This window comes from Colobus angolensis, unplaced genomic scaffold, assembly GCF_000951035.1.
Source record: "Colobus angolensis palliatus isolate OR3802 unplaced genomic scaffold, Cang.pa_1.0 Scaffold27, whole genome shotgun sequence".
NCBI classification, from domain to species: domain Eukaryota; kingdom Metazoa; phylum Chordata; class Mammalia; order Primates; family Cercopithecidae; genus Colobus; species Colobus angolensis.
This window is the reverse complement of record NW_012115932.1, coordinates 933487-946335: the sequence shown is the minus strand read 5'-3', so window position 1 is coordinate 946335 and position 12849 is coordinate 933487. Positions and strand designations below refer to the sequence as shown.

General features: G+C 44.7%; 1 protein-coding gene across 1 annotated transcript in view; it reads right to left on the bottom strand.

Annotated features, from left to right (window-relative positions):
* The window catches only part of ITK (IL2-inducible T-cell kinase), a 74077-nt gene that overhangs the window by 33749 nt on the left and 27479 nt on the right, over nt 1-12849 (bottom strand). The window contains exons 2-5 of the mRNA XM_011947667.1: nt 12745-12849; nt 10625-10706; nt 7643-7771; nt 4042-4082 (exon numbers count right to left, since the gene is read on the bottom strand). Of these exons, the coding sequence (XP_011803057.1) occupies nt 4042-4082; nt 7643-7771; nt 10625-10706; nt 12745-12849 (357 nt within the window). The remainder of the gene's footprint in view (nt 1-4041; nt 4083-7642; nt 7772-10624; nt 10707-12744) is intronic.

Sequence of the window (12849 nt, the reverse complement as noted above, 5' to 3'; positions counted from 1 at the left end):
TCATGGAGGGAGGAATAGTGTTCAAGGATGCTTGAAGAAGATGAAGGAGAGCTATGGCATTCATCCCACTGTAGGTCAACTCATTGGTTAATATCTGTGAAGAGAAAGATCAGAGCATGGTCCTCAAATTACGATGGTACCTTTCTGTAGGAGGCACACTGGACATGTATTTTTTTTTCTAACAATCATGCAAGCTTGGAATATGGGGATTATTTTGAATATCACAAAGTTTGAGGTATGCTATAGGCCTTTAATGGGTGATGGCCAAGAATGCAAAATGCTCTGTAGAGTCCCACATTCCATACAACTTTCAAATATCCTGGTAAACATTCACGTGGTGAAAAACCAGCTTATACAATAAATATAAGAACATCCTGAGCCTAGATCCTATCTGTACCCTATCCAAAGTACTGGATTTCCCAAGAATGCAACTACCTTGTACTTTGAGGGAAGACTATACTTTGGTTCAGAAGTTTGCCAAGAGTTGTTCATAATTTTGGAAAATTATATCACAGGTGGTAATGCTGTAGTTGAGTCCCAATACCACAATTTTTATCAGTTGCATTTGAGATGTCAAATCCAATGGGATCCTACCTACAGGTGCAAGAAAATGACTATTTCATTCTGTCTTCCAGTGCAGTCATGCCCCAACATTTATACAGAAACACATATTTTATTTTATTTTTATTTATTTTTGAGGTGGAAATTTTGTTATATATATTATTTTTCTTTCCTTTCTAAGTATTACAGTTAGAACAGTTATTGATTCTTTTTAAAAAGTATATGTAATACAAAAGTTAGCCAGGTGTGGTGGCACATGCCTATTGTCCCAGCAGCTGCAGAGGTTGAGGAGGGAGGATGGCTTGGACCCAAGAGACAGGTGGTTCAGTGAGCTATGATTGCACCACTGCACTCCAGCATGGGCAACAGAGTGAGGCCCTGTCTCAAAACAACAACACCAAAAATTAATTAAATACTTTAATTTTAAAAAATTATGTATTCATATGTTATATTATTTATAAATTTCTTTTCAGGGTAACAAAAGGAGCCTTACAAAATATCCATCACTAAAAGGCAGTATTGAGTTTGATAAGGTTGGGAACCATTATTTGAGTGAGAAAATCAAGGGATGGCATTTGGAGAAACTGAGTCTGTGGGCTCAGGAAGGATTGTTTGGGAGCCTCCATGATGTGGTGAGGCATGAAGGGAATGAGGATCCTGCCTCCCGGCCACTCTGCTACAGGCCTCAGCGTAACCTGACCCCCCAGGACCTCTGCTGGTCCCAGGTGGGAAGAGCTCCACTGGGCTGAGGGGCCCTTACAGAGAGCCCAGGTAGCAGTGGCAGGGATAGGGTGCCTTAGTAGGCAGCCAGCGAGACAGGACACATGCAGACACATTCTAGTGGCCCCTCAGCAAGCCCTGGGTTGACTGGGAGGGACTGTAAGAGGAAGAGTTGAGTTCCCATGGATGCATGGGGCCAAGAGGAATCGGAATTTGGACTTCAATGTGAAATACAACCTTGTTTGTATCCACAGGCAAGAGAGGCCTGGGATTGTCCTTCACTCTGACCATGGATATTCTCCATCTTGAACAAAATGCCATCCCCTGACCCTGGAGGACTGGCCCTGCTCACAGTGTTTCTAACATAGAGCATGAGACCTGTTGGCTCAGACAAGATTAAAAACATAGTTTCTCTGTATGACAATCCAAGATGTCATTACCACGCCGGCAGCAGAATGAGAAGGTGAGGAGAGAAATGACTTCAAGGGGCTCAGATAAAAGAATCGTTGCATTGGATTTAGACATGCGGTTGAAACTAGAACAATGATTCCAAAACCCTTGTGGTCAGAACACTCAAAACAGTATCCACGATACTCCTCCAAGAAGACTGAAAAGCCAAATGGCAGAGTGCAGGGAGAGAAGGATCAGCAGTGTATTCTGGCTTTCACCTTCATTGATACCAAAAACAAAGACACAACAGCAGCCTGGCTTAAGATGGGAGGTGTGGATTTAGGCGGGACTGTTGAGGCAACCAACTGCAAGGGAGGGCAGTAGGATTCCGAATCAGGCCTTCAAGGGGGATGGTGAAATAGTCTTCAGAAGCTCAGTGAAAGAAAAGGAGAGAGAGCTCATTCTCTGCTACAGTTTCAGTTTCTTTTCTGTTGTGAGGGAGTAGGCTGATGACAGATCTAAACACCAGGCTGGAGCTTTGAGGATTTAGAGCTTCCTTTACGGGGACGCTGCCAGTTTTGAAATGTCACCATGTTGGCTGAAGGGAAAAAAGACAGAGCTCATGCTTCAGGAAGAAGAATGAGGAAAGGGAATCAGTAAACTCTGATTAAAGAATTTGCTCTGGAATGAAGAGCGAGTACTCAAATGTGGATATTGGTCCGGCACAGTGGCTCACGCCTGTAATTCCAGCACTTTGGGAGGTCGAGGCAGGTTGATCGTCTAAGGTCAGGAGTTCAAGACCTGCCTGGCCAACAGTGGTAAAACTCTGTCTCTATTAAAAATACAAAAATTAGCTGGGCATGATGGTGAGCGCCTGTAATCCCAGCTACTCGGGAGGCTGAGGCAGGAGAATTGTTTGAACCTGGGAGGCGGAGGTTGCAGTGAGCCGAGACTGTGCCATTGCACTCCAGCCTGGGTGACAAGAACAAGACTCCATTTCAAAAAAAAAAAAAAAGGTGGATATTGGTGTTAATATTATCATAAGGTCAGGGCCATATCCCCTACCTAAAGGTCATGATACTTTCTCCCATCTCTTTTTTTTTTTTTTTTCATCTCCTTAACCAAATAAGCTGCCCTAGAGTAGGTACTGTGCTATCTAAGACTTGTAAGTCATTATATTATAGATCAGTGAGGAGGTTTATTAAAATGCAGATTCCTGGGCTCCTCCCCCAGTGTTCTGGACACAGCAGGTCTGGGGGTGGGGTCTAAGAATTTGTATTTCTAACATGCTCCCAGGTGATACAGATGCTTCTGGTCCATGGACTATACTTTGAGAACCACCACTCGAGTTAAAGACCACCACGCCAGAAACCTTGCATCCTACTAAGTTGCTAAATGGCCTTGGAAAAGCCTTAAGACCTCTCTTGGGATTTGATTTCCCAAGCTTTACAATGAGAATAAAACTAAAACCCTCTGAAGTGGATAGAACAGATAGTAAGTTTTAAAATAGATAATAAAGGGGTGGAAGTACTTTGAAAAATATAAAATACTAACAAATGTATGTCTCCAAAATGCTTGCATAGAGTAAGTAGCCCCCTTTTTTTTTTTTTTTTTTCTGGAGACGGGGTCTTGCTCTATCACCCGGGTTGAAGTGCAGTGGCACACAGTCATGGCTCACTGCAGTCTCGACCTCCTGGGGTCAAGTGATCCTCCTACCTCAGCCTGCTGAGTAGCTGGGACCACAGGCGTGCACCACCACACCAGCTAATTTTAAAAAGTTTTTTTCTGTAGTCCCAGCTACTCGGGAGGCTGAGGCAGGAGAATGGCGTAAACCCAGGAGGCGGAGCTTGCAGTGAGCTGAGATCTGGCCACTGCACTCCAGTCCGGGCGACAGAGCGAGACTCCGCCTCAAAAAAAAAAAAAAAAAAAGTTTTTTTCTAGAGATGGGGGTCTCACTTTGTTGTCCAGGCCGGTCTCGAACTCCTGGGCTCAAGCGATCCTCCCACTTTGGCCTCCCAAAGTGCTGGGATTACAAGTGTGAGCCACCATGCCAGCCACACTTTTATAGAGAGTGAGCTGCTACTATACTCCAAAGTGGTCAGGTGAATGGCCACCCAATTTGATATCAGTATTTGTTGAATAAATAAAGTGAGATGGAGATTTAGCAGCTGACTGGTTCTTTAAGTGGACAGATCCCCAAGTCAGCTGAAGCCCAAAAATACCCAATGTGTTGAGTTCTGCTGAATCGTGACAGCCTGCTGCATGCATCCAGGGTTTGAAAAATACGGGCAGAGGGGAACATGAAATAGGAACATGCCAATCAGGTAGCCTGTGGGCCGACCTGCACCCGGGGCTAGGGCTCTCACTCACCCTGTTGTCTTCAGGAGTAGGAGGAAGAGGCTTCTTTGAAGCTGAAAAGAGAAAAACAGGAAAAGAAAAAATGAGCATGAAAACCAATGGACCCAACCGGAAATGAGCAGCCAGGGGGCTTTTCTGAGAAAAAGGGCCCAGGGAAAATAACAGAAGAAAGTGGGCCAGAAGGAGCAATAAGACACAGTGAAACCCGACTTGGCCTTGTCAGAAGCTGTCTTTTATCTCCTTGGGCCTGCTGGTTTCTGATTCCCTTTTCTAGTAGACACCAGAAGCTTCCAGAAGTCCATATTCGGGGGCCCTCTCTCTCTGTATTCCCAGGAAAAGCCTGACAGTGGGGTTAGACTTGCACCCTTCCCTGTAGGCATAGAGACTTCTGGGAATGTCTCTGCCACCTGCTATGCTCAGGAGTGGGAATTGGTGACTCAGGGGGACAGTGACTCACTAGCTTCCTGACTCAGTTGTGAGCTTGAGGAGGGGGTGGCTAAGGTGGGAGGTCATTGTGCTGCTTTTTGAGTGGGCTGGAATCTACTTTTAGTTGCCTTAAGGCATCTGAATATGTGTTATTTCTGCTTCTTTCAAACTATACCAACCCCAGCATCTCTCTGTCTTCATCTTTCTGCTTATCTCTGTTTCCATGTCTCCCTCTGTTTAGCTCTCCTCATTCTTCCCTCTTTCCTCCTTTCTCTTCTCTTTCTCTTTCTCTTGCCCTCTCTCCTTCCTCTCATCTCTTCATATCGTCTCTCACTATTTCTCCTTTGTAGCTCTGCAAAGGCCATTCTTGGACTCAATGAATCAAAGGTGTGTGGCTGTGTCTGGGGCTCTCTGTGGTACAGGAGGCACTGCACAGGCTTCAGGCTAATACAAAGACATCCTTAATAATGAGAGATGAGAAGAGAATGGGCTGCATAGGTAGGTGATGAGTTCCTCATTTCTGTAGGAGGTTGACTTGAAGTTGGACAGCCCACATCAGGGATGTGGTAGAGGAGAGTCACACATTGACACTGGAGCCCAGCCCCATGCAAACTTGGCAAGAAAGAGTAGGCTGGGGTAGTGACCTGGGTATACGATGACTAGAGAAGAAGGAAAACCCCTATAATAGGAAGCATGGCTCCCGTTTAGAACTCAACTTGGAGCTGGGAGACTGGTGTTCTAACTCTGGCTTCACCAATACTAGCTGTGAGCCTTGGCCACTTCCATCCCTGGACATTCTATGACTGGTGTCTCTTTCTTCTTCCTCTGGCCTTGCTTTTCCCTTCCTTCCTTTCCATCTGTGTGGCGTTGGTATGTGGAGAGATCAGGGCCAGTTCTGGTTGAAGACACGGGTGTTACTATGGGTTGGGTGTGGCTGGGTCTGTTTTTACTCAACCGAGTCTGCTGCTTCCCAAACACACACAAGTTCTGAGGCTATATCTCGGCCTTAGATTCTTTCAACCACCAATAAGGAAGACAAGTAGACACAATAACCATTTATCGAGAACTCTGTATATGTTGGCAGCTGTACTGCTTTCCACAACACCACTGAATCTCCCAGCCTTACACGTAGCTACCTATTATCATTATCCCCATTTTGCAGGTGAGGAAATGCACTTGGAGGCTCAGAGGGGTTATCCAAAGCCCAGTGCTCATAGACCCGCACTGGCAATGTGCTCGGTACCAGGAATCCTGTGAGGCTTCACTCAGGGAGGTGACCATGAGCTGTATTCACAGTGCAGTGTGCTTCTTGAAAACTCTGCTCTCAGTTGTGTAAAACTCGGATCCACGAAGTTATTTAACCAAATCAGAAGAGGGTAGAGTGAGGAGATGCTCAGAGGGGGAGATGGCAATGGGTTGCAATGCAAAAGCAAAACCGTTAGCAGAGTGACTGCATGACACCCACAGCAGGACCCCAAGAGTGCTCAGGCCCTGGTTTCATGTGGGGAGCAGCTCGGCATGACCAGCCCTCCTGCACTGGAGTTCTGGTGAGTCATTCAGATGTTCCTAGCACCTCAGTCACATGTGTATCACTTGGAGGAGGGAAATATTGTGCTCCCCGAAGAGGAATAGCTGCAGCATGCATGGTACAAACTACAGAATGGAAATACTGAGTCAAAGAATTTCAGAATTGGAAAGGGGCTTAGATATTATTTCATCCTAAGCCCCTCAGAACTCCCTGCCATTTTTGAGATGAGGACACTGGGGCCCCTTGATGGCCAAGTCACTCATCTAAGGGCCCACAGTAAGGCATTGGCAGAAGTTTGGAGACCAGATCCCTGACTTTGGAAAGGGCTTTCACTCACTGAGGTAAGCCCATGCCGTTCTGTTATTATGGTGGATCCCATCCATAGAAAAATTTCCATTTCTTTTTTATTAAATATTGGCCCACATGAATATGGTCACAGGACTAATGTGGAGGATCACTTGAATATTTACCAATTTCTAAAACTTATTAAGTATTATTCTTCTGGGCCCAGGGATGGATTATGTTGAAGGGCTTTTTTCCCCAAGGTGCAGGGTGAAAAGTGGTGGTTTTTAAAGTGGTAATGAGAGGGGCTATGAATCAGGAAGCCACAGAAAACCAAGCCATGTGTTACATCCGCCTTGGGTTGCCAATTTTCAGTGTTGAATTTTAGTGCACAAAAGGAAATGATAAATGAGAAAGAGAAACTATGGCAAAAGAGGTTGAGAAGAGAGGAACATGGAAGGAAAATAATCCACACGGTCCATCTTTCCTATGCAACAATGGATTTGCAGAGCACTTCCAGCAGTGTGACCCGGAGCATACTGAATTGCTCAAGGCAGCCCATTCCTTTAACATGACACCATCTACCCCAGATGGTTGGGAGGAACAAGAGCATAATGAATGTGCAATGCATTCAAGTGGAGTTGTACGCGACTGGAGGTTAAGGTTCCAAAGTCATCACTAAAATCCAGTTGCAGCCCAGTCCTCCGGACCTGAGCCTTTAATGTCAAAGGCAAAGAAACAGCTTTTTTTGTTTTCACTTTGCATTTAGACTGTGGCCTTCTCCTCTCTGAGATTGTGGAGGTCAAGGGCAAGTTTGAAGAGGAGGCAAAGAGAAACCACAAAGTAAAAAGTAAAAGAAAAAAAAATTCCTCTCACCTTTAAGGCTATAGAGTTGAATTTGTGTAATTAAATATATGTGTGATATGATGCCACTGTGAGAAATAAATATTTTATATCGCTTAAGGCTGCCTCTGTAATTTAAGACTTAAATAGACCATGCCATTCAAATGCAGGTTATAGCAGGGCTCCTCAAACTGTACCGTGCACATACGTCTCCTGGGATCTTGTTAAAATGAAAATTCTGATCTAGTAGGTCATGAGTGGGGCCAGATCATTTGCATTTCTAACTAGCTCCTAGGAGATGTTGATGCTGCTGGTCCAAAGAACACACTTTAAGTGGTCAGGAGCTATAAAGACATCAGCTTTGAGATGGAAGCACCAACAGACTGGTAGAAAAGACAGATGATTCCTCTTGGAAAATTCTGAAAATGTAGAATTTTGCATTCCATTCCTGACACCCTCAATGATTGAAGGCCAAAAGCTTTTACCTTTTTATGGTCATTTCACAAAGAGTAGAAGGAATTCCCAGTCTCTTACCATTCTTGGTTGGATCATATTGGGCACAGCCTGCTGCAAGCTTCTCCAGCTGAGAACAGCACCTCCACTTCCCATCAATCCAGAAATTAGGATGATATTTAGGCACCAGATTGTTGTTATTCCTCGTTTCTGAAATAGGTTGGCACCAACAGAAGAGTTATTTCCAGGTCAGTCTATCAAGGGCTACCAATTTTATGCCATCTCGAGTTTAGACCTGGCTAAGTGAGCCTGAATGAGTATTGTCCAGACCACTCAGAAGCATGGGTTGACCTGAGCACATAAATGCACTGTCCTGTTTACTGGGGTAGTTCATGTTACATTTAGGCATCAGCGCATCTAGGCTTGCGTCCGGCTCTGCCTTGCATTAGTTGTGTGTTCTTAGGTTGGGCAAACCCCTATCTGAGCCTGAGTTTCCCCAACTATGCAATGAGATTTTTAAACACTGGGCTCTACAAAAGTGCCTTAAGGGTAATGAGAAGGTTGAGAAGGTGGAATCACCATCCCTCTAATTCTCCTACCTTTAACCACAGCAACTTTGGTTTTTTGCCTTCTAGGTTTGTGGCTTTGAAGTAAGATTTTGGTTGGGGAAAAAAGGGGGCTCTGCTACTGAAACAAATACATACATAAGGCACAGAACAGGGTTGGGTGTAGTGGCTTATGCTTGTAATCCCAGTTCTCTGGGAGGCCAAGGCAAGAGGATCTCTTAAGTTGGGGATTAGCCTAGGCAATATAGTGAGACCCCTTCTCTACCAAAACACACACACACACACACACACACACACACACACACACACACAAAGAAAAAAGTTAGCTGGGCATGGTGTCACACACCTGTAGTCCCAGCTACTCAGGAGGCTGAGGTGGAAGGATCACTTGAGCCCAATAGGTCGAGGCTGCAATGAGCCATGCTCGTGCCACTGCACTCCAGCATGGGTAACAGAGTGAGACCCTGTCTGATATGGTTTGGCTCTGTGTCCCCACCCAAATCTCATCTTGAATTGTAATCTCCATAATTCCTATGTGTTGAGGGAGAGACCAGGTGGTGGTAACTGGATCATGGGGATATTTTCCCCCATGTTGTTCTTGTGATAGTAAGTGAGTTCTCGTGAGACCTGATGGTTTTATAAGTATTGGGCAAGTTCCTCCTTCTGTCATTCTCTCTCCTGCCACCTTGTGAATAAGGTGACTGCCTCCCCTTCACCTTCCACCATGATTGTAAGTTTCCTGAGGCCTCTCAGCCATACAGAACTGTGAGTCGATTAAACCTCTTTTCATTATACATTACCCACTCTTGGGCATATCTATATAGCAGTGTGAAAATGGACTAATACACTGCCTCCTTGAATAAATAAATAAACAAACAAACCACAGAACTAGATAGCTAATCTCTAATGTTCCTTCCAGTTTTAACATCCTGTGTATGAAATCCCTTCACAGAGGGCAAATAGCCAACGATCATAGCTGGGGCCCTTTTGATTACTTTTTGTTCTTCCTTTTTTTGTTGGGGTAAGACCAGGGTCTTGCCGGTTACCCAGGCTCGGCTCACTTGGCTCACTGCAGCCTTGACCTCCCAGGCTCAGATGATTCTCCCACCTCAGCCTCCCGGGTAGCTCAGAGCACAGGCATGTGCCACCATGCCTGGCTAATGTTTTTATTTTTAGTAGAGATGAGATCTCACTATGTTGCCCAGGCTGAAGTGCAGTGGCATGAGCATGGCTCATTGTAGCATTGAACTCCTGAGCTCAAGTGATCCTCCCACCTTGGCCTCCCAAAGTGCTGGGATTACAGGTGTTGGCCACTGCACCCAGCCCATTTTGATTACTTCTTACTTTTGTGTTTGCTCTATGTCCCATGACTGTTAGAACTGTGAGCACTTTCCCGTTTACCCAGCACTTGTCTGCTCATAACTCATCTGAGGCTCACAACAACCTTGGGATAAGATACATCTTGTATTTCTATTCTCATTTTTTTTTTCAGATAGAGGAATTGCAACTCCAGAGATAACAAATAGTTTGCTTATCCTTAGTCCTCATAGTTTCGTAGAGGCAGATTAGTATTTGAATCCAGATCTTCTGACACATCCAGTGCTTCAAGCTATAGAACAGTAACAGTAACATTGATCGAGTGCTTTCTTTGGGATGGGTATTGTCCTAAGTCCTCAATCATTCAGTTCTCACAACAGCTCCATGACTGTTTTTAGTCAAAATTTATAGAGACACACGAAGGTCAAGGAATTTACTCAGGGTCACATGCTAATCATTGGCAGAGCTGGGATTTTCACCTTCATGCCTGGCTCCACATCCCATGTGCTTAAACACTACTGCCTCTAACTGTGCCATCAGGAAGGTGAGGCTTAAGAAATACCCTTACCAATGGTCTGAAACGCTTGAAAGCTAGCTGATATTTATTGTGTGCTGTCTATGGGCCAACCTAGCTCCCAGGACTTTGCTCACATCAGCTCCAAAGGCAGGTGCTGCTATCCCTTTCTTTTCTCCCTTTTAAATAAATGGGAAACTGAAGCACAGGCAATTAAGGAACTCGCCCAAGTGTACATAGCAAGTGACAGACTGGGATTTAAACCCAGGTGATTTCACACTAGGGCCTATGCTCTGCTTCTTCATACTATACGAGGAGTTGGCAAACTTGTTCTTAAAAGGTCAGACAGTAAATATTTTAGGTTTTACAGACCATGAGACAAAATCAAGGGTCTTCTGCAGGTACTTATTTAACTATTTGAAATGAGTTATATACAAATATTGCTCAGAGCCTGATAGGAACAGACAGCAGGCTGGATTTGGTCAGCCCTGAATGACACCAGTTATTGCCTCCTGGGCCCAGGATGAAAACGCGGAAACTTCCACCAACCCCTAAAGGGAAACCAGCTATCAGCTGCTCTCACACCACAGTCTATTCTATTGTGGAACCCAACCCTACTATAGGATCAAGGGTGTCAGTGATTCAATGGCAAAGGAGTTTAATTACCTTCTTTAAGGGCCAGCACCCAGCGCTGCCGGCTCTCACGATCTGGAGCAAACACATATAGGAGGTAGTTGTCATGCATGACCTGGAGACACACACAGAGTCCAAGGTGAGCAGTGTGCATGGAGATAGTTGACTGACAGCAGACCTACTGAGCTGAGAGTGGGGTCTCAGGTGTTTATCGTCACAGAGGCAAACATTTGGGTAATTAGAGGGCCAGTATCCTTTTTATCCAGATGTTTGGGTGCTACGAAAACACAAGGTAAGCAGTTTCTGCTGCTTGTCTCAGATTCCATGTCCCAAGAGGGCAATCGCTAACTAAAACAGCAGGAGAAAGTTCTCCTCTTGACTAGAAAGCACATTTACTTCTCATCTTAAGTTTTCAGTGATTAAAAAAATATTTCTGGCACATGAAAGAGAAAGATATGACAAATGTGTAGTGAGAGTTTTGAAAACTTCTTATTTTTAAATAGTTTAAGATTCACAAGAAGTTCCAGAAATAGTACAGAGTTCCTGTGTACTTTTCACCTGCTTTTCTCCACTGATGACATCTTACATAACCACAGCACATTTTTCAAAACCAAGAGACTGTCATTGGTACCATACTGTTAACTAAACTGCAGTCTTCTTTGTATTTCACCACTATTTTAGGCACTCATTATCATTGGGATTTTGAACAACTGAAAAATACATGCTATTCCTTTTATTTTCGGTCCTCAAAATTCCAACTCATGAGGGTCACTTTTCTAGTAGGAAAAAAGTTCTTTTCTATGCCACGTTAAAAATATACTCATCCCTCAGGTTGGCAAGCAAGAATGGTACCCTGGAATGTGCAAGGAGATATCCATGCCTTTGAAGCCAGAAGTGCCAAGATTCATACATAAGGTAAGGACTTTAAAGATACCCTCCACCAACTCTGTTCAGTAGAATTTTGGGAGGCTGAGGCGGGTCGATCACGAGGTCAGGAGTTCGAGACCAGTCTGACCAACATGGTGAAACCCTGTCTCTACTAAAAATACAAAAATTAGCCGGGTGTGGTGGCATGTGCCTGTAGTTCCAGCTACTTAGGAGCCTGAGGCAGGAGAATCACTTGAACTAGGGAGGTGGAGGTTGCAGTGAGCCAGGATTGCGCCACTGCACTCCAGTCAGGGCAACAGAGTGAGACTCTGTCTCAAAAAAAAAAAAAAGAAAAAAAGAACTTTCTGCAGTGATAGGAGCATTCTATAGCCAGTGCTGTTTCAGTACAGTAGCTGCCAGCCATGTCCGGCTATTGAGCATGTGAAATGTGCCCAGTGTGACTAAGAAGCTGAATTTTTAATATCATTTAATACATTTAAATGTGAACATCCTTGTGTGGCTAGTGGCTACTGTACTAGACAGTTCATTTCCAGATAATCCTCAGATTATAAAATCTGAATCTTTGTGCCTCAGAATCTCCAAGCAATTCATACCCAGCAATTGCAATACGTTGCTTCAAATCATGAGTAAACTGCACTTAAAGCACGTTAGGTTTGGGGCCCTGATAGCAGCTTTATTTCTTTCCTCACTAATTAGGACTTCCCTTGAGGAAGAGAAGACATGAGGGAAATGGGTATGAGGAATAACCACCTTTTTAAGATTTTGTGCTTAATTTGTGTTCAGTAAGTGAAAGAATTAACAAATGTCGTTGATTGAAGGAACACATATGTTTCCTAATGGGATTTGTCTAAGTTCTAACCTTGGAGCAGAGAGTCATCCCTGTCCACCCTCTCTCACAGTGACTGAGGACTTTTTTTTTTTTTTTTTGATGGAGTCTCACTCTGTTACCCAGGCTGGAGTGAATGGTGCGATCTTGGCTCACTGCAACCTCTGCCTCCAGGGTTCAAATGATTCTCCTGTCTCAGCCTCCCGAGTAGCTGGGATAACAGGCACCCGCCAGGATGCCCAGCTAATTTTTTGTATTTTTAGTAGAGATGGGGTTTCACCATGTTGGCCAGGCTGGTCTTGAACTCCTGACCTCGTGATTTGCCTGCCTCGGCCTCCCAAAGTGCTGGGATTACAGGCGCGAGCCACTGCACCTGGACATGACTGAGGATTTCAACCGCGGTCCAGGAAATGGGGAACTACCCACCTGATGGACTTACCTGAAACGGGTATTTATAATGGCATGGGATGCTGATGTCACTTTTCACAATCTCGACACATTTGATTCGCGACAGCTCAATGGACCCCTTCAGCGTGCGCTTCTT